Source organism: Gambusia affinis, linkage group LG20 (genome assembly GCF_019740435.1).
Source record: "Gambusia affinis linkage group LG20, SWU_Gaff_1.0, whole genome shotgun sequence".
In the NCBI taxonomy this organism is placed as follows: domain Eukaryota; kingdom Metazoa; phylum Chordata; class Actinopteri; order Cyprinodontiformes; family Poeciliidae; genus Gambusia; species Gambusia affinis.
The window spans coordinates 12,907,647-12,928,821 of NC_057887.1; the positions used below are offsets into that span (position 1 = coordinate 12,907,647).

At 38.5% G+C, this 21,175-nt stretch overlaps 1 protein-coding gene across 1 annotated transcript; it reads left to right on the plus strand.

The window, feature by feature from the left end:
• The first annotated feature begins 489 nt into the window (after positions 1-489).
• LOC122822843 (guanine nucleotide-binding protein subunit alpha-13-like) lies at positions 490-21,057 on the plus strand. Its single transcript, XM_044101811.1, has 5 exons — positions 490-858; positions 7,422-7,648; positions 13,462-13,512; positions 17,800-18,000; positions 18,930-21,057. Exons 1-5 carry the CDS (start codon positions 576-578, stop codon positions 19,299-19,301), a joined length of 1,134 nt encoding a protein of 377 aa, XP_043957746.1. The 5' UTR covers positions 490-575; the 3' UTR covers positions 19,302-21,057.
• Positions 21,058-21,175: the final 118 nt, after the last annotated feature.

Below are 21,175 nucleotides of genomic sequence, written 5' to 3' on the forward strand. Positions count from 1 at the left end.
GGTTTTGATGCTGCCTCATATCAATCTGGAGCGAAAGTAGGGCCTAGTAAATAATGGAAGAGGTGTCTTTGTTTGTTTATAGACAATGAAACTGCCACCCACAATATGTCAACGACACTGCAGTTTCACCAACATGGTCATGGGAGGTAAAAGACGTCAAAAGACAGTAATGCTAGTGCTCAGAAAGCCTACAACACTTGAACACACCGATGTAAAAGGAAAAAGGAATCAACCAATCAGAATCATGCGTTCTTTTACACGGAAAGCCGCAATTTCTAACATAATCCAGCAGAGAGTGGTATTGTACCATTTGAAAACATTGATTTATTGAAAGTTTACTGATTATTCAGTCCATTTAATTATTTATAGAGTGTTTCTATAGTTTTTATAGATATTTTGAAAATACGACCAGTCGTTTTAAATGTGAAGCTGCGGTTTCCTGATGTCATAATGGAGCGCGCTCTCAGATTGATAGCAGGAGCGGTTACTTCCTGAGTTTAGGGAAGGGGCTTGGTCCTGTGCTCGCGCCTCGCGAGAACGCGCATCAAATTAGCATCGATGAAGTTAGTGCGAACATGGCGGATTTCCTGCCGTCCAGGTCTATGTTAAAAGTTTTTTTCCCCCCCTGCCTGCTTAACGCCGGCGAGGCGGATCAAATCCGAAAGTCCAGGGAGATCGACAGAACTCTATCCCGGGAGAAAACGTACGTGAAGCGGCTGGTGAAGATCCTGCTGCTGGGCGCTGGCGAGAGCGGCAAGTCGACTTTCCTCAAACAAATGCGAATCATCCACGGCCAGGACTTCGACCAGCAAGCCCGAGAGGATTTCAAAGGAACGATCTACAGCAATGTTATCAAAGGTAACCTGACTTTGTGTTGCTTTACGACTGGTAACTTTTTGAAGGAGGAAGCGAGACGTTCGACTGGGACAGAAAAGCCCCAGAAAGGCGTTTAAAACGGATGGGAAAGTTTCCACATCTGTTGAGCGGAGCTGGGGCTGCTCAGAGGACACACATAAACAGTCTTCATCTGCTGTCGGCACACCCAATGAGCCGGGTTTCTGTTCAGATGGGGCTTTCTAACTCTCTTTTGCGGCACATAAAGTTTAAATATCCGAATTAACACGGCTGTAACCGAGTTAGCAGGCTCAAATAGCCACGGCCACGTTTTGTTGCTCAATGGAGGATAACCCACCAGTGTACTAATCTGTAAGGTGTTCCTGTTTGTGTCCACTCCCCAAATAGCACCAATAAAAACGACCTACTCATTTGTAATTAGTTAAGTATTTCTCAATGTGATTTAATTTAACTTATATTTTTTGTTGTATTTTTTTATTAAATGTATAACCTAATACCATATTCCCTTAAAATTTCAATCACTTTTAAATTAAAAAAATGCCCCAATTGATGCTTTCAATCTTGGAGGTGTTAATGTATTATTATGAGTACATGTTAGGTCTTAGAGTTATACCATAGTTTTTAAATTTGAAAAATTGTGTTGGTCAAGAAAAGCGTAATTGTTGCATAGTTAGTTTAAACCAGATAATGATTTAATGAGTTTAATATTTCTATTAATTTTACTTCAAACTTGGATTTCAAATTATGTTTATTCATGTTTGAGATTTAAAAAAGACAGATTGCTCTCAACTGTTCATGACTTACAATGAGTAATGAATGAGTGATCATTTCCTGTAAACTTATTCCTTAGTTTACTTTTTCTATTTTTAAATTTGCAGTCCTTAAATTTTGAAACAGTTGAATATTCAAAACAGAAATTGGCATCAATCAGGAAAACCTTGGTCAGTGAATCTTTGATAAACCTTTATTTGCATTGACTCTTGTGGAAACTAACAAGTATCAAAATCTCAAGTTTTTAGATATATTTAAGACTTACAAAAATCATTTTCAATCTGCAACACCTCGCTAAAATCATTGATTAAAATTGTAAAAGCCTATCTTTAGTTCAGTAACTGCCAGTTTATATGTCATTACCACAATGCTTTATGTAGCATAGCAAAGAAGAAGAAAGTGATTGGAACCAGACTATTTCCTCTTGATCAACTTTGATCAGTGATTCTGTGGTTAAATATAGACAAAAAAAATTATTTTTGCACTTCTTGTATGATATTTTTTGTTTTGTTTCTCATCAAATTACAGAACTCCATTTGTATCATTAAAAACTTCATCTGACAGCACCAGGGGCCTCGTATATATAAGAGTGTGCGCAGTTTTCACACTAAAACTTGTACGGAAAAATTTTGAAAAGTGCGGTGCACAAAAAAATCGGATGCATAAATCCGTGCGCATACGTGGCCGTTCACCTTTCCTTTATAAATCCTAATTTGTGGGAAATAGAGCACATCTGCTGGTCCGCCGTGTCGCCAAACATAAATACATATGTAAATTAGTATAAATACCTGGAAGTCTGCCACCACGTGACGCAATAACGATGGCAACATTCTTGTTCGAAGCAGTATAAGTATTTATAATAATAATTATTATATATTTTATTTAAAAGGTGCTTTGAGGACAGATAATGTCACCTCACAAATTTAAAAATGCATTTTCAGAAAAAAAAAATCCAAATTAAAAAATATAAAGAGATCCTGCAAATGCCTGTTTGAACAGTAGCGCGTTCAGCCGGGATTTAAAGACAGACAGCGTGTCAGAGAGTCCTTTGAGTGGGGAATGTGGACGTTTATTCTAAATAGTAGAATGCTTTGTGTTCATAAGGCGCATTCACAAAGCGGGCGACTCGACTGAAGGGTGACTGCAGCTGGACCGATACCGGTACCGTACGGCTCTTTACGTTCTGCTCAGAGCTCCAGGATGATCAGTGTGAGCAATCTAAACGCTCATAAACCATCATCAACATTTCCCAGTAGATCAAGATGATCTCTGAACAAACGCTCCCTTTGAATCCTTCCACTGGCGATGTTCTCTATCAGAGCCAAAGCGGCACACCTTTGCGCAGCTACTTATATACGTGTGATTGCATACACACCGTCAACACCTTAAAAATAATCAACAGGCTTGAGTTAATCTGCTGATCCAACCCGTTTTCTTCTTTTAGTGAGAATGAAATTATCCCGAAGATGTATTTCATGCGCTTCGGCGCACTGACCAATGCGTTACATCTTTATGAGACAAAAACTAAGAAAAAATACTATTTACATTCGAGCGAGATTTTCATATACTTTTATTTTTATTTTCTTTATTTTGCGTGCGTGTTGGCTTGTTGCCTGAGGATAAATGCGGTTCAGATTCATCCTTTACGTTTAAACAATCAAATATTAAAATCGCGAAAAACATCGGGCTTGATGCTTCTCGGTCTAGATAACACCGAATTTCAGTGCGTTTAGGTGAGTTTTGACCCTTTGTAGTTTGATATTGTCCACAGAAAAAGTTTGCGTGGCTTCCGCACATTTTCACGCCAGCGAAAAAGTGTTCGTATATTTACGCAAACTTTGACGCAAAGTCAATTTTTATGCATGCCCGACTTGTGCGTAAAATATGGCGCCACACATTTTTTTGTGCGCACACACGCTTTGTGCATGAGGCCCCTGGACATGTCCTTGATGGATAGATGGAGGAATTATTGCAATTAGTTTTCAGTTGGATTTATTAATCAAAGAGAATAGAGAAAATCTTCATATTATTCATATGTTAAAGTTATGAAGGAAAAAACCAGGAAGAGTTCAAAATGAGAATGGGCAGATCAAGCCTCAACAAAAACTGGAAATCGGTAAGAATGAACTGGTTTAAATGGGGATAGGAATTACAGTCAGTGGAAATAGGGTGGAATATTAAGTCTTTAGAACTTAGGTTTTCATTGCATCTGAGATTTAAGCCTCTTATTATCATTTATTTTCAGGATTTAACAAAAACAATCTGTATTAGCTCAAATCAGGTGCGACCAAGTTCAATCCTCGAGAATAAACATCCTGCAACATTTAGATTCATGCCCTCTCCAAAACACCTGAATCAAATGAATGGCTCCTTACCAGGCCTCTGCAGAGCTGCATGATGTACTGAGGAGGAAGTTCAGCCATTTGAGTCAGGTGAGAAAGGATGCATCTAATATTTGCAGGGTATCTATTAAGAAGTGAGGTTGGGCACCACCTCTCAATAGAGTAATGGTTTGAGTACATAGGTATGAAATGGAAATAGAAAGAGATGAAACTGCAACTTGTGGGTATGAAATGACAAAGGGGTAAATTGACCCAGAATAGTGGAAAGTAGCTTAGCCTGTTTACCCAAGGGCATTTTGTTCATCTTTACATATTTCCATTAAAACTGTACTTTGGACGTGCACTGTATATTTCTTAACTTCAAACTTCATGGTGGAAATTATTTGAATGACTTTCCAGCTTGCATGTTTTGGTGACTTATTATGAGCTGGGACTCTACCAGCCTTAGAGTCAGTTCGCCCCATTTTGTTCCACCCTACCTTGGTTTCATACCCATAAACAAACCAGTTCTTACTCATGTACTTACCCAATGCAATGGCACCGGGTAACTGTTTATAACTGTTAAATTAGTTATAAAGTTAACTATAAAAATACAGTACAATTTTATTAACAAAGCACTTAAGACAGGATTGGCCAAAGTGATGTGCATTAAAACGAATAAAATGGGCATGAAAACAAAACAACAATTAGAACATTAAAGGAAACATCTCATCTTAGCCAAAAGCCAAAGAGAAGGATTAAAATGAACTAAAGAAAAATGCTCAAATATCACACATAATTTGGTTTAAGGGTGTAAAGCCTTTTTTTGTTGATTTTTTTTTTATATATTTTTTTTAAGTTTGATCTATTATTCTCCATCCGGACTAGTTGGTCCATTATTCTCCATTCGGACTAGTTGGCAGTTATGAGTTGACCAGTTCATAAGTGATCAAACCCAAATAACATTAAACAATCACCTGCTGGCAGAAATAATAATAATATTATTAGGGTAATCTAACCCCACTTCCTGAGAAGACTATAAGGAGAGTAGCTCAGTGGTTCAGACTGTTTTTCAACAAGTGTTACCATGAATACAAATGTATTCATGCACCAAATAGGGGGGCAAAAAAATACAATTAGTTGCATATTACGATTAGTTGAATTGAAGTATTCTAGTTTTACTTTTTAAGTTGGATGAAAGATCAACAAACTTATCCCTAAACATCAAAATGTAAGTCTCTCATGATCATCAATATCCAATATGTCTGCTTTGCATTTAAGGCATAGTGTGAGCCGCATTTATTTTCACCTTTGATTATTGGTGTCTTATACAATATTAACATGGTTATAGACTTCCTCCTTTAGTGAACGTTTCAGAAACTTGAACCAAACGTTCACTTGATGTGAAAAGTGTAGTATTGATTTAGCTCCAAGTCGATTCTCTATTTGTTGGAAACCAAACCGGTTCTTTTATGAAACCAGTAAAGAGCTGGCACCATCTCTAGTTAAACACCATGACTGCATATCTAGTAACAAATCCAACTGGTTTTCTGACTTAAGGAAGAGAAGGAAGGTGGGTTTGATGTCATTTCCAGATGCCAGTTCCAACTTCAGAACTAAACGAAATGCAGCGCATGTTCCAGAGTTATTATCATCAGGGATTTTCCTTTCTTTTTGTCTCTTTGTGCTTATTGACTTTACATTGCATTTGATTCATATCACCTTGCAAATCATTTATGCTAGAAATAAATATTCTAAAATGACAGCACAAGTCTCAACATTATTTCTTGCCCAAGAGGCTCAAAATTGCAAAGACATCAAATTACAAGGAGCCTTTTTAAAAATAGTCTCTCATCAGTGATTTACAAGGTAACAGGGGGGGAATTACTTTCCCCCTCTCTAATACATTAAATTAATCAAAATTAAGAGCATCTTCATATTGGTCCATCAACTTGATAGACTTTTTTTTGTTAAATAAAAATCAGATCGAAGTTAGGGACATAAATGGGGATAATCGTGCAATTTCTTCATTTTTTTTACTAATCTACCACCTCGACTAAGAGCTTTCATCACATCTTTTTCTACTTTTCACGTGCAATAATTCTCAGAACAAAGTATATGATTTGGTCAAAAGGGATATCAGACCTCAGAATATTTATATCAGTCAGGAAAAGCCTGATTGGTTCATCTCTGAAACTGTTTGTGTATCTTTGCTCAAACCATCTCCAGCATTAGCATCTAGCAGCTTCTACATCAGTATGTAATTGTTTGTCATCTAATAGATTGATGACATTTGTCAGATGAACAAATCTTATGTATATTTATACTTTGCATTGACTTCTGGCTTACTAAGATAGCGTTGCCAGGTTAATAGGTCCAGCAGGGAAATCCAGACATCCTTCTCCCCAGCAACACGTCTCGAATAATGTAAAGTCCTTACAGGGTGTTCCTAGTTTGCCTCAGGGCCTCCTCTCAGTTGGACGTGCCCCAAAAAAAACCTCCTGATCACCTCTATTAATCCTTTTTAAATCTTTAAAAGCTAAATAAGAGAATATTTAGTAAGAATTATAAAGGTGTACAAACGTTTGTCTGCAAATACAAAATAATAATTTCAGGTTTTCCTTCCTACTTTAATTTTGACCAGATAATGTTTTATCTTTTATTCTAAAGACTAACACATGAATGTCATGCAGAACATGTAAGTATCCCCGTTTATGCAAAGTGTGTTTCCCTAACCTGTTGGCTGTAAAAAGGACTTGAATTTCATTGTTAACCTGTTGATTACTGATGAAGTTAATAAAGGAACAACTTGATATGTGTCCAATTGATTGGTGCATCTGAGTTAGTGGCATCAAAATACATTCTGTACATGCTGTGTAACTTTACTCCTGATCATAATAGCAGAATATTATAGTATAAAACAGTTTGATATCTAGCAATACTTAACACATGTAGTGATTCAATAGTCTTTAAGGATGATGATGAATACTTTCATCGTCCCACAAATAAAATAATAATATTTTACTAATACGGGTGCGGTGATAAATTGGCTCCCCATTTCTTTTATTATTGATGAGTCATCGATTCTTGCTCCAGACTGCAAAATATGGAACCTATCTTATCCATTGATCTTATCTAACTCCGCAAAGTTCCGAAAATCAGCCACTGTCCTCTTTATGCTCTGCTGTGAGAGAAAGCTGACTGACAGACCCGCCCACCAGGTCACTTCTGCATGTGTGCGGTTAACAATAGCCACCTCACTGTTGCCAACTTAGAAACTATATTTAATGACTTTTGGGACAAAAAAAAATCAGTGTCAGCCAAAATCGGAATCGGCAGGATATGCCTTTTCAAGATCGTTGATTGGTGATCGGCCCAGAAAACTGCAATTTGTGCACCCGTAATACTGGTATTAGTAACCATGATATCTGTCCTCTCTGGTTCTGATTTGCCCGCCCCTCCCTCCCCATCCAGGTATGCGTGTGCTGGTGGATGCGCGGGAGAAGCTGCACATCCCTTGGGGTGATGAGAACAACCAGCAGCACGGCGACCGGGTGATGGCCTTCGACACCCGCTCGGCCAAGATGGCAAACGGGCAGCTGGAGATGCTGGTGTTCCTGCAGTACGCCAAGGCACTCAAAGCCCTGTGGGCGGACTCGGGCATTCAGAACGCATACGATCGGCGCAGGGAGTTTCAGCTGGTAGGTTTGACTCGACTGAAATGGAGATAACAGTGCCCTGTTTTGTTTTTTTTCTTTGTTCCGATGGCTGGCGCTGATAACTGTTCAGTATTGGTGCACAGCTCCATTCCCTATCAGCTAATCAAAAACGGGTTTTCAGGTGGTTTTAGTTGTACTTTTTTTTTTTTTATCTCTGTTAGAGAAATGAAGGCATTTAGAAAATGGCAGCGAAAAGAGAAAGTGAAACAGATTTTGAATTTATCCTCCTTTCCTGCCACTGCATCTCGAGCTTAGTTTTTGTATATATTCTGCCTTCTGTTAGGTCAGACATGTGATTTAGTCAGCTTCCTGTTTATACCTCTCCCTGCTCCTTATATCTCAAGCACATTTTCAAACTGTGACGTTTCCCACAGAGAGGCAGCTGTGGTTGAGGCTCACGTGTCTCGCCGACTAGTGGGATCTCTCGCTGTTTTTGTGTGGTGGGACTTTTACAATCTGCTGTACTTCTAAAAATTCCTCACTTTTCTGCCCGTCTGCGTATGATTTCATGAGATGTCATGTGACAAATGTTTGAGTCAAAGAAGGGGCCCCCAGCCGAGGACAGAGCGAGAGACGGACTTCTCCAAGTTGCTTTCAGAAATTAGCCAAAAGTTGTGAGTTGCACAAGTCTGGAGTGTTCTCAGTGGGATTTAGCTCTGGAGGGAATTGTTTTCTTGTTTTGTTTTGTTTTTTTCTTTTTTTCTTGCAGGCAGGAGGGGGAATAAGCGTTGATCAGAGCTGGAATGTTGATCTGCTCTGCAGTTTTAAACGGTTTATGCTTACCAACAGAGTCCAGACTTTCCTATTCAGCATTATTTACACACAAACACTGAGAGTGTCACACGCCTCACGCAACATAAGCACAAGGACACACCTGCACATTCTTAACACGTGTTCAGGGCTCAAAACTCCTCATTTCAGCTCATTAGTATAAAACATAGACTCTGAATGAAACATTTCTCACATTCCATTTTTTTAAATAATGGCAGGTGGTGTCCTTAAATGTGACAAAAGGTGAAACTGACTTTCAAAACTCTTAAAATGATGATATAGCCACATTTTAATGCATCTCTTCATATATATATTTATGCAATCACAGTGGAAGACTACATCCTCTTTTGCATCTAAATAATTTAGTTTTAACCACAAATATGCAAAAATGTATTTATGAGATGAAGTAAAATTAGCAGAGATGTGAGGAAAACCTAATCTTTTACTGCTTCAAAAGGATTTGGGCGCAAGTAGAAGCCTGGTGCTGCTGCTTTAAGTTGATTAATCAATCACCATTTTGCATTCTGGAGCAGACTACAGTTTCGAACTGGTTAAAAAGGTGATCTTCCAGCTTTTTGAAGTCTATACTTCAGAGTTAAATGTAGACACTTTTAAAGTGCGTGCCAATCTCTAAGGATAGGACATCCCAGTGAATTCCCTGATGAATTATCAGAGAAACCAAAAGAAAATCTAAAATAGGCTAAAGGCCTCTTTTGGCTTAGAGAGGTTAAAGGGGGAAGAACACTACTTACTATAAAGACAATGGCTGCACAACCAAAGTACAGATGTTTGAACATAATGTGCAGCACCATGTCAGGAGGAAATCACAGGTTTGAATAACTTTTATCTTAAGAAGTAAAATTCTAAGAAAAATCTCAGAATTACAGAAATTCTAAGAATTTTCCTAAAATGACATCTCTAGTAGCTACTTTTAGTCTTATGGCGCGTTCACACCAAACGCGTTATGTGCGTCAAAAACCCATCCGACGCTTCAAGTTTGACGCTTGTGCACCTTGAGTGCAGACGATTGACGTTTAGCGCTACACCTAGCGTTTTGCACATCTGGTTTACATTCAAAGTCCATGTGGAGGCGCATCAGACGCGTCAAAATCGCTCTAGCGTTAGTTTTTTGTTGCAAGCCTGTTTGCTGGGACGCAAATGCTCAAAACGCTTAAAACGGTTCAGATCACACCGTGCTAGATGTGTGAAACGTGCCACAACGGGCTCTCTACATGCAAGTCCTGATTACTCGAGGAAAATTAGTGTATATGATTATTATTCCATAGAGCGGATCTAAAATATTTCAGAGGGAATAAAAGCGGCACGCAAAACTGAAATACCTAACCTTGATGTTTGTTCACACGCTATTTACTGGCATTTGCAAACCAGCTAATATAAGAGCGCTATTTATTTTTGGCTGTACGCCCAAGAACAGAAACAAGAAAAACTGTAGATATTAGCTTCTGTATTAGTTGAAGACGGTTTCTACTTAATGTGCAATAAAGTATATTTGGTGTTTGAACTGTTAAAATTTGCGGTTATGACCGCAAATTTTAACTGGGTTTTTAAGTATTCATGCATTTTGCCGTAATTATGTGAATACCAGGGTTCTACTGTACTTTGTTTTTGCAATGTCTGCAATACTCAGCATGTCTCCAACAAGACTCTGTCCTCACCTAAACTCCTCTCACCCATTAGTCTATATGTAGGCACATTTAGACTGCATTTAGCCCCTGCAGTGTCATTGATTCAGCCCATTCAACCCACTGGAAATGTTGTATAAGCTCAATGAAAATCAACATGAAATGTTATAATGTGCACTTTGCGATTCTGGTCTATCCAAGCGAAGCATATACAGTTAAAACAACGTAACATTAAGATGAGAGACGGTGAGCTCATTTGACTTTGAAACCATATTAAAGCTTTGGGCTTTTGGTGTTTCTGTTGTAAATTAAGCAGATGAGGGGGGAAAAAAAAATCCGACTCATTTGTAAACATGGAGCTCACCACGTTTTCAGCAGTTGCCCACCTTAATGGCCCAAAGTGGTTCTTTCCTCTGGTCCATATGTGGGTTTAAAGTGCTAGAGTTGGTCCATCTCTACGAGGATAGCATGGAAAGTGGTTGGTGGAAAACTCTCTTTAAGACTTTGTTCTGTCCAAACAAAACACACACCATTAGAAAACGGTTGACGCATATTTCCTTGTGGAATCTGTTATGCAACATATAACTTAGCAGTTTTAGCCATAATGTTGACCTTAATTGTCGGACAAATTACATTTAGCACAGCATCAGAGGAATTGCAAATCACTCCTTGAATGCATCATTCTATATTTTTGATTTTCCTATTAGAAGTATTTGGCTTCAGGGAGAAACCTTTATTGTTTTCACCCAAAATGGGTCTTGGTGACAAAGATGTTAGAGTTCAAGAAAATACGTTGGGACATCAGGAGGGAAAATGTGTTTATATAACTCTCTATTGACATAAATTCCTAAAATCACTTGACCAGTTGTGGCAGAACACAATATGTCAGATTTAGTTCAATCACAAATGAAATTTTTTTTCTTTCTTTATAGTAAAGTAATTGACCAATCATAGAAAAAGGGCGCAGGACCTTAAGAGCAGTTCAGCTTTTTAACAGCTCGAAGCAGGAAGCCGTGTAGCAGCCTGGTGGTTCTGCTTTTAATGTTGCGGTACCGTTTGCTCTTTGGCAGCAATTCAGAAAGTTCACAGAGAGGGTGGGAGGAATCTGGTGATGCTTGGAGCCCTTTTCCAGCAGCAGCTCGAAAACTGAACCTGAAGTGAAGACGGGGTAGACTAAATATACCTTTCAGCTCCCTTCACAGCCCTCTCCAGGGAACTGTGGTTTGCCATATTACAGCAAGACTTTAACACCGAGTTACAGTTCATTGCTCTTATCAACCAGATTGTTTTGGAGATGCTTGTTGAGAAATATTCTTGTTTCAGTTTGTTGAGAAAACAATAACTGTAAGAAGTGTTGGTTAGTGAATTGGGTTTAGAGTGTGAGAAAGTTGGCCAAAGCACAATATTCCTGGGTTTCCATCCAGTGGTGAACTTCACTTTTCTGGCTCCTTTCTGTCGACTGGTTTGATGTGACCAAATGTGATGCCAGCAGGGGACAAGAATTGAACTAAAGGTTTTGAGCTCTCTCGAGGTAAACTAGATGGAAATGCACCAATAGATTCGCCAGCGACTGGAATCGTCTGATTTTCCTCTTTCCTGACCCTGATCAGTGATTGCCCCGTTGTAAACTAAAAATCCCATTCCTTTTTCTGATCAGCTGACTCACCTTGAGCACTGCTGACAACAACATGTTTCAGTGTGGAAGTAGTTACGTGGATGAATAACATAAGATATATATATAGTTATTCTATCAAATAATAATAAATAACTAGCCCATTTGAAGCTGTTTCAAATGGGTTATTATAGAATAAGCGCAGACTTACAATGCAGAGTAGGCCAAGATACAATAATATAAAATATACATATATTGTGATGATTAATTGCACAGCATAAAAGTATTTCTGTATTTTTTTTGTGGTATTCCAGAACATATTTAATCCAGTCATCTGTACTCATACCTGAAATCTCCTCTTTCACTTTCCAGCCTTTTCTAATGGAGAATCCAAGTAGACTCTTTTGAAACCTGAATATGTTGTTGTAGTCATTGATCTGTGAGGATCACCAGGATGTCTCCCTGTTTTGTACGGTTTTAGTATTTGCATTTCAAATTGCTCTTACCGGCTAGTTTGTAATGAATATTTAAAATCAACATAAAACCACTGTTGTCTCTGTTGTTTTCCGCATGACAGGTTCTGAACAATTGTCCTTAGGAAGTTGGGGGAGAAGACTTAATAAGATCAATAATGTACCACAAAGCTGACTATGGTGCATATTGTGTTTCAGTTTTGCTTTTTCAGCAGCCGTACTTTAGCTTCAGGCGCCATGATGACTCATATTGAACTTCGGAGTTATTGCTCCTCTGGTTTCCCTTCCTGTTTTTTTGTCGAAACAGATTTTTTGACGATTTCAAAACCACCGATCCCTGTCAGATTTGAGCTTCTTCGCTCACCCGAAGCCAAAATTTTAGCTTGGCTTCACGTGGAGCAAGGTTAGCAAGGTTTTCTTCCCCTTGTTTCTGGTTCTCTTGTCGTAGCAGACCATCCTGCTCCTCCCTTGTGTAACTCTACCTGTGCACACACATTCGTACACTCACAGGTTTTTCAAGTCAGTCTAGTTTTTTGTTTTTTTTCTTCTTCTTCTTCTCAAAGATCAAAAGGTTAGGACAGAGACTTGCAGCGAAGGGGGGAAATGATTGGCACACATTGTCAACCCACACGAGTACCACTTAGTCACTACATCAGGCCCAATTTGAACTTTACCATGACAGTTTCCTTTCATGTTGCATGTCATGCAAATAGCATGCTAGACATCTCAGTTTTAAGGTGGATGAATCCCAGTGTAACTCCGAATAATATTTTGAAGTTGCTTTTTGGAGAATTCTTGCCAAAATCTCCCGTCACACACAAACACACTCCTCTATATGCTGGGATAAAGAAATGCTCCTCAGTCCTGGCAGCTGCGTGTCTGAACTTGCACTAACTGCACAAAAGCAGCGTCAGAAGTGACTCAAGAGGAAAAAAGAAAACAACCAAACCTTCTCCTACATACAGAGAAACCCGGCCACACTCCTCTGCACATCAAAGACACGCTTACGAACACGTGTTTGCTTCAGCACCCGATCATTTGCATCCTGCTTCAGCTCGGCTCTGAGGCGGACATGCAGCTTAGAGAGAAAAAACAAACAGATTTCCTGTGTGTGTGTGTGTGTGTGAGCCTGTGTGTGGCAGATGAAGGGAGGATCTCTCATGGCGCCTCCACTCCACAACTGACTTCTAATGAACGTATGAACACATCGAGACCATATTTGTTGAGGATTGAAATGGTCTAAAACGTCCTGAATGATGCGAAAGTAACAGAAGCTCCTACTCTCTCTTGTTGCAGGGCGAGTCGGTGAAGTATTTCTTGGATAATCTGGAGAAGATCTCCCAGCCAGTAAGTTCTTCCTACCTGCATTTACTTTTATGATCAGATATGCACATGTCATAGTTAGTAAAGCAGCATGTCCAGACAGCGGGATGTTAACTGAAAAGCTGTAGGTGTGTTTGTTTGCAGCACTTAATGCTCAGTTTTATTTTAATGAAAATGTAGTTGCCTAACCACCTAAGCAGCTGACACACCTGCTTTTTTTAATGGGAAAGTTCTACCCATGGAGTTAAGGCATTTTGCATTATTTATAGATATATGTTTGTATGAAACACTATAGGTCTTCTATTGTCACTGTACCAAATTCCATCTTTTATGAATTACATTTTTAAACCGTACCGTAACACACCATAAAAAGCGGATATCTTTCACTTTCTATCTGACTGCAGCCAAGCCTAATGGACCAACACTAAATAGTAAGCCTGTTGCAATAAGCAGTTAATCAATTAATCGCATTATAAGTAAAAACCAGTTTCCATTTTGATTAATACTTGAGGGAAATTTTGTTTAAACAAACATAATGTATGTTTTTTTTGGCTCCAATTTATTTTGTTTTTATTTTATCCTTTTTGGTTGTTTTATTTTGCAAATGTAAAATATTTTCTGGTTTCAGTGTAAAGTGTTCATTACTAAATTGCAATTTATTGGTTTTTTGATGGAGCGAACTTGCATTGTTATGCCATTATCAGTAAGTTACTTGAAAACGGTAACTTTTCAAGTAGTGATAATGGTAATAATTTCCAACAGATTTGGAAATAATTACAAAAATGTGTTTTGTAATTATTGGCACAAGTTATCATCCAGCAAAATTATTATTGGTTATTGTGACACTGCAAATAATACATAAGTGCCAAGTTGAACAGGTTGGATACATTCCTTTACATGTAAAAACTAAAAAGTATGCATTTTTATTCTGCCCTCTTTATTTTTGATGTCCCTCAATGAAATCTGGTGCAGCTAATTGCCTTCAGAAATCACCTGATTATTAGATGGATTGCAGAGATTAAATGTGTAATTTAATCTCCTAATAAATACAGCTGTTCTGTGACGACCTCAGAGGTTTGTTGCACATGATCAGGGATCAAAGCAAACTGGAGGAGCTGGGGAGAGCCGAGTCGGGCTTTCCAAAAATCTGAGCTTATTGCAAAGCACTGTGTGGAAAACTAATTGACCCCATCATTCCCACTGTGAAACACAGTGGTGGTGGTGTTTCACAGTGAATGGGACATGGATAGAGCTAAATTTGTTTTCTTTTTGGATTTAATGTTTTCTCCAAAACACAATTGTAGTTTAATGTTGATTTAGAAACCTCTGTATTTTTTTTGTTTTTTAAACCAGCTACCATATAATTATACTTCACTCGATGTAGCGATGTACAAAGAGGTCTTGTATTGACTGCACTGAGCTAAACCTTTGAGTTTCCCACCTTTCACTTCTTATTATAAGTGATTTTGCCTGAGATTTATTTGCGTCTGAGGTTGCACTGATCTACACTTAGATTATAAGATTTGACGCAGTTTAGTAGAAACCAGAAACTGGGGGTAAGAAATGCAACCACATAATTTACAACCTCTCTCTGTAGATGCAAATTTGAGGCAGACCTGTACAGCTTCCATTTCTGCACTTTAGGCTAAAAAAAGTAGTTATGATGGCAACAATAACACAGGTCTGCGATGCCAGTGTACGCTCAGAGTAAAAGCTGAGCAGCTGCTTGTTGGGTGGCTTGTATAAGCGCCACATAGGCCCAATGGTTAAACCAGTGGGTAACAAAGGGCGACAACAAGTTGCATAATGTCACACTGGTCAGAAAGGGTTTAACCCACAGTGTTGTGCTTGACTGTGGAAATGCCTGATAACGCTTCAGCCCCACTCCAGATGCTAACACTCTGTTTTTGTTGTGAATGTGGTGGAAACAGTAAATGCTGCAAATTGTCTCTCTAGTAGGGGATTATTTATGAAGAAGTTCACGAGAACTTATCTCAAGGGAAAATTAAAGAAACACAAGGCGCATTTTTAATATCCTTCTTGAAAATGAAGAATGAAATTGCTTTGATAGTTTAAATTGATATTTGCATTCTCGTTATGGGCATTGATATTTTTTCTTTTTTATTAATTATTTAATCCAGCTTTTTTTTTCAGTCATTATTAGAAATAAGAATTATGTGCTCAGCATTGAATTTGTCAGATTTTTACATTATTAAAATTACACATACAGCCTCAAACTTTTAAATAATCGTCCATTAGCGTTGGAAAAAATGCCACTTACATGCATTACCTTTCGTTTCATAGCATGAACCTTCCTCCTGATCCTTTTGAAGAAGAAGAAGGTAGTGACATTAGAAACTGAACGGTTGCCTGCTGTATCCACTCCAAGCCCATTTTTTCGTTTTGTGATCGTTCAAACATCACAACAGCAGCAATCAGCAGTAGCCGAGTTTCAACCACTAATCTGTTGATGTCAGGTGATGCTGAAAATGTTTGAGGTAGTTCAACCGCTAGTATTCTTCCTACTATTCCACCCACCTTGTGCAACACTCCACTGACAGCAAATCCCAGCATGTTCTTGTTTCCAATGATCTAAACATCCTGATCTATTTCTGTTAGTCCGAAGTGGAAAGTTTGGCTCTGATGGCTGAAACATGGAAACTCTGATTTTTTTTTTTTTTTTTTTACCCCACTCCTCCACATAACAATGTTTTTAAGCATAAATAAAAATGAATTTTGGAAGAATAAACATTAAGCTTCCTGAATAGTTTCCCCAAAACCTCAAACCTATTCAAACATAAAGGCTGTGCTTAAAAGAAGCGTTTGTTGCAGAAAATCCAGCTAATTTAAAGGAGCTGTACGGTTTTTTTTAATGCACAGAACTAAGTGACAATGAAGTCTCTGTTGTGCAACTTATAAAATGACACCAAAACACAACAGGTTTCTAATGCCGATACTACGGAGAATACAACGATGCTCCGAACCAAAACTTTATATTACTGTTTTTCATTCGCAACAAGGCACATAAAGTGGCTGACTCTGCACTTAACTTAATTACTCAGACAAAGCCACTTTTAAATCTTGCGTTTAACATCACAGATACTGGCAAAAAAAAAAAAAAAGAAATCATCTGACCTCCAAATGGCTGCCAGTACCACACAAACTCTGTATATCATAAAATCATGTTGATGACGGGATTTTCCCAACAGCTGCTCATGCTGCCTTCAGGTACAGCTGGTAAATGAGGTTGTCAAAATAGCAGAGCTGCTCCAAAGGGTTTCAACGTGTCCTATTCTAATAAAGTGAAGAGTCTCATAAAAAAGTTCTAAACATTAACCTTGACAGTTGTAAGTAGTTATACTATTTTACAATGTATTCTTGCTTTTACTACTTTGTAAAACAAAACCTCCAGTCAGTTCTATCCACTTTTGTTTAGATCATAAAATCTAATTTATTTGCTAAATTAAAAACATAACTTTTACTACAGAACAAAGTAAAAAAAAATAAAAGAAAAATTAAAAAAAATAATAATTTTATTATTATAAAATAATAAAAAATTTTATTATCACAAACTGTGATTTTTTTTATGTTGCGTTGCACCTTTAATCTGCACATATAATTTTTTTACCCTGTGTAGATTAGTGCAAATCTACAATAAAATCACTGAAGTTTATTCATTGTATAATCATGTCACCTTGTTAAAGGCTCAAATTCATCAGTAAAAGATAAAAACGTACATGAAATCGTAAGACTGAGGAAATTTTCATGTCAGAACCGCATATATATTTTCTGTTCCTCTTCAAGATTATTTTTAAGTGACCTAGCTAATATTCTGCTGAGTTTGAGACTCACTTTGTAGCTGAGACAAATATTTTTAGATTATTAATAGTTATTTTATATGCTAAAAATGGGACTTTGTTCTTTTCGGAATGTATGACGATTTTTATTTACGTCAGATATTCAAATCATTAAATATACCTTCTTTTATTAACTTTCTCTGCCTGATCTGCTGCATTGAGTTGGTGTCTGGTTTGGACAAAGCATCGCCAAAACAAGAACTAACCCAGGAGAGAGAATTACCAGGAACCTCAGGCCCAGTCTTGCGTTGTTGTATGAAAGATTATCTGAAATCTTGTTTGCAGTAAAAACCTGGATGTCAGGATTCTAGGATTGATGAGTAGATTAGTGTTTCCTCTCACACATTCGGGATGTTTCCCTTGTTTTCTGTTTCTTACAAATGCAGCATCTCGTGCAGCAATTCATCTTTGAATACATAATGTTTGACACAGATCTGTGGTTTTGTTTCTGCAGGACTATCTTCCCAGTCAACAGGACATCCTGCTGGCCCGTAAGCCCACCAAGGGCATCCACGAGTATGACTTTGAGATCAAGAACGTTCCCTTCAAGATGGTGGACGTCGGGGGCCAGCGGTCAGAGCGGAGACGCTGGTTCGAGTGCTTCGACTGCGTCACCTCCATTCTCTTTCTCGTCTCTTCCTCTGAATACGATCAGGTAAAGAGAAAAGAGGCTCTGCTCCACGTGACCGAAGACGCGTTTCTGTGATCAGCTGAAGAGACGGAGCAGAAATCTGTTTGTTTTCATGAGATTTGGTAAAGTTTTAGTCTTTTAGTCGCATGACTTTCAGTGGGTTTCATCAGAATTTTGTGCGATAGACGAACACAAAACAGTAATTAAGAAATGAGAGGAATGTTGCTTTTCTAACATTTTAACAAATACAAATCTGAAACCTTAGCTTAAATTTCTCTCCAGTCCCTTCAGTGAAGTACTAAGTTTGTTAAAATGTATTGCATAAAAAAAAAGCTCTGAAGTATCTGCAAAAACTCTAGTCCAATAAGACCAATAAGAAAACATTAGTTTCCAGCAGGGTGCATGGAAATAATCATATTCACATTGTCGAAATAATAACTATTAGAAATCTTTTGGTATAATTACACAAAATGAACATGTTTTCTCCTTTTTCCACCTTTGCTGAACAGCTATCCACAATACCTGTAAAAACAGTAGTGCCTAGGTGCTGGTAGAAATGTAGACAATGAACCAGGTGGCACCAGAATGATTATATGACGTTTTTATGCACAATCTGGCTTTTCGTGTCACATTGACTGTCATACAAATCTTGCAAATATTTACAAATTAGCACCACAAAATCTGTGATTATGATTGCGGAAAAAATCACAAAAGCAATCGTGAAATCCTGGTTACAACTATTCTTTTTTTTAATAAGTTTGGCATAAACAATATGCATTCTTGCACAGCCGGCCCTTTGTAAACATACAATGGAAGCCCTTAAAACATAGACTGAAGAGAAATGCAACTGTACATGTTTTAGGAAATGTATTCTCTCTCCAGTTTTACCTTTAAGTGTTGAGCTAACAGCAGTTTCAGCAGCAGTGCCTCAACTTCCCATCAACCTCTTCCAGGTGCTGATGGAGGACAGGCAGACCAACCGGCTGCGAGAGTCACTCGACATCTTCGAGACCATCGTCAACAACCGCGTCTTCGTCAGCGTCTCCATCATCCTCTTCCTGAACAAGACGGACCTGCTGGAGGAGAAGGTGAAGCTCGTCCCGCTCAAAGACTACTTTCCCGAGTACGCCGGGACGGAGCACAGCCTGCCGGACGTGCAGGCCTTCATGGTGGAGTGCTTCCAGGCCAAGAGGCGCGACGCCACACAGAAGCCCCTGTATCACCACTTCACCACGGCCATCAACACGGAGAACATCAGGCTGGTGTTCCGGGACGTCAAGGACACCATTCTCCACGACAACCTCAAGCAGCTCATGCTCCAATAACCCCACACACACACTCACACACCAAACACCCCCTTTTCCACTGCCATGCTCCACAGCCTGTGAACGCAAGAGGACTTGAATGGGGACAGACCACCCCTCGCTTCCCGATGAGGACTCCGGAGATCACAAATTGATGTCTGCAGTCTTTAGACTTTTTCTTTATTTTTTCAGTAGTTTTTACTCCTTTTGGAAATGTTCATCCTGTTGTTAGCTCAGGATCTGATTGTTGGATTGGGTATTTAGGCAAACTGTGGTATTAAAGGTATAACCAAGAAACCACACTGGGTTTCTGAATGGTATCTGATCCCTGCTGCTTTGTCCTCCTCCCTGAGCTCTACCTTATTTAGTTGGTTATTTTGTTCTCTTATTTTTAACCCTTAGGATGCCAGCGCTGGCACCTGTGGAAGCCGGCCTCACCTAAAAACAAACTGGTGAATAACATCTACTCTGGTAACGCAGAGTAACCTTGGAGAAATGTTCAAGCGACACATAGAGAAAGTTGATTGGATTCAGTTCATGCCTAAGCACTGACTTTTAATATTTCCTCACCCTGCAGTGACGCTGAGGGCGAACCTAACTTCTTATTGACCTGAGCATTCAGAGTTAACACGTCTGATCTGTCTCCAGCACTGACACGTCATTTATAGGAAGACACACAATCACAAGACTGAACCTTTTTCATCCATGACCATATAGTTGTTGCCTTAGAATACTTTTTTTTTATTTTTTATTATTGTTATTATTATTTCTGGGATGTTGAGAGGGTAAAACGGTTGCCTTCGTCAGGCCATTTGGTTCCAGTAAGTTAACTAAAAGTCCGCTGTTTCCTCAGGGTTGAATCGGATCCAGTGTTGATACTGATGTGTGAAGCTCGATGTTTGGCGGTGGGAACAGGCCTCCACGCCGTTAGCTAGTTGGTGGTTTTTGGACTGCATCCTTTCCCCCAATTCGTCCTTCCGCCTCTTTAAATTTTATTACTGATTATAGATGCCTTATAAAATGACCTTCACAAGGCCCTCCTCCTCTTTGTTTTGCCTTAATCATGAATGTGTGTTAATAATTGTACAGGGATTTGCTCTTGATTGTTTGAATAAACTGTAACCGGCCTGTGAAAATTTCGTTATTGGCACTGAGTAGTGACTCTAAGTGTGTTTATGGGGGGAAAAAAAAGAAAAAAAAAAAGCATTGAACATTTCCCTTTTTTGTTGTTTTTGTTTCTTTGCACACAAGCTTGTGTTGCTTTGGACTTCCCTCTAAAATGCATTGTGATTATTGCAGAAATCTGGCAGAGGTGGGAAAAGCTACTGGAGTTGCATAGATTTGAGTGACTGTAATCTGTAAGGGTAGCTGATCTTTGTTAGAGGACAATTTAAAGGCACTCAAGTGTCTTTTGCCAAACAATTCTACGCTTTATCTTCACAATTTTTCTGCATTATGATTTTATTTCTTCGTAAGTAAAGCTCTGCAGAGCTTTGGTTTCCTTCCATTCCTGGCTTTGTAAATACTGTAATCTGTTTTCCTGTAAATATTATTCCAGTTTATCTTCTTATATGTAAATGGTTGTAGAAAATGCATATTTTCCCATGCTGGATATCCTTCAAATCACTGCCTCTTACTGATGAAGATGACCTTTTGTTGTAGATTTTATTTTGTAATTCCCCCCACCCCCACGCACCCTCCACGTTTTTCATTTATCATGTCAAATCCCATGCTTCTCTAACCCTATCAATAAAATAAACTTTTCTAATGATACTGATAATGATGTTTTTTCCTGACTGTTGAGCATCACTTTTATTTAGAATAGAGGTGAAAGATTTGACATTTCAGATACAATGTGAGCTTCTGCTATGTTCAAGGGTTTAAAATCTTGAATG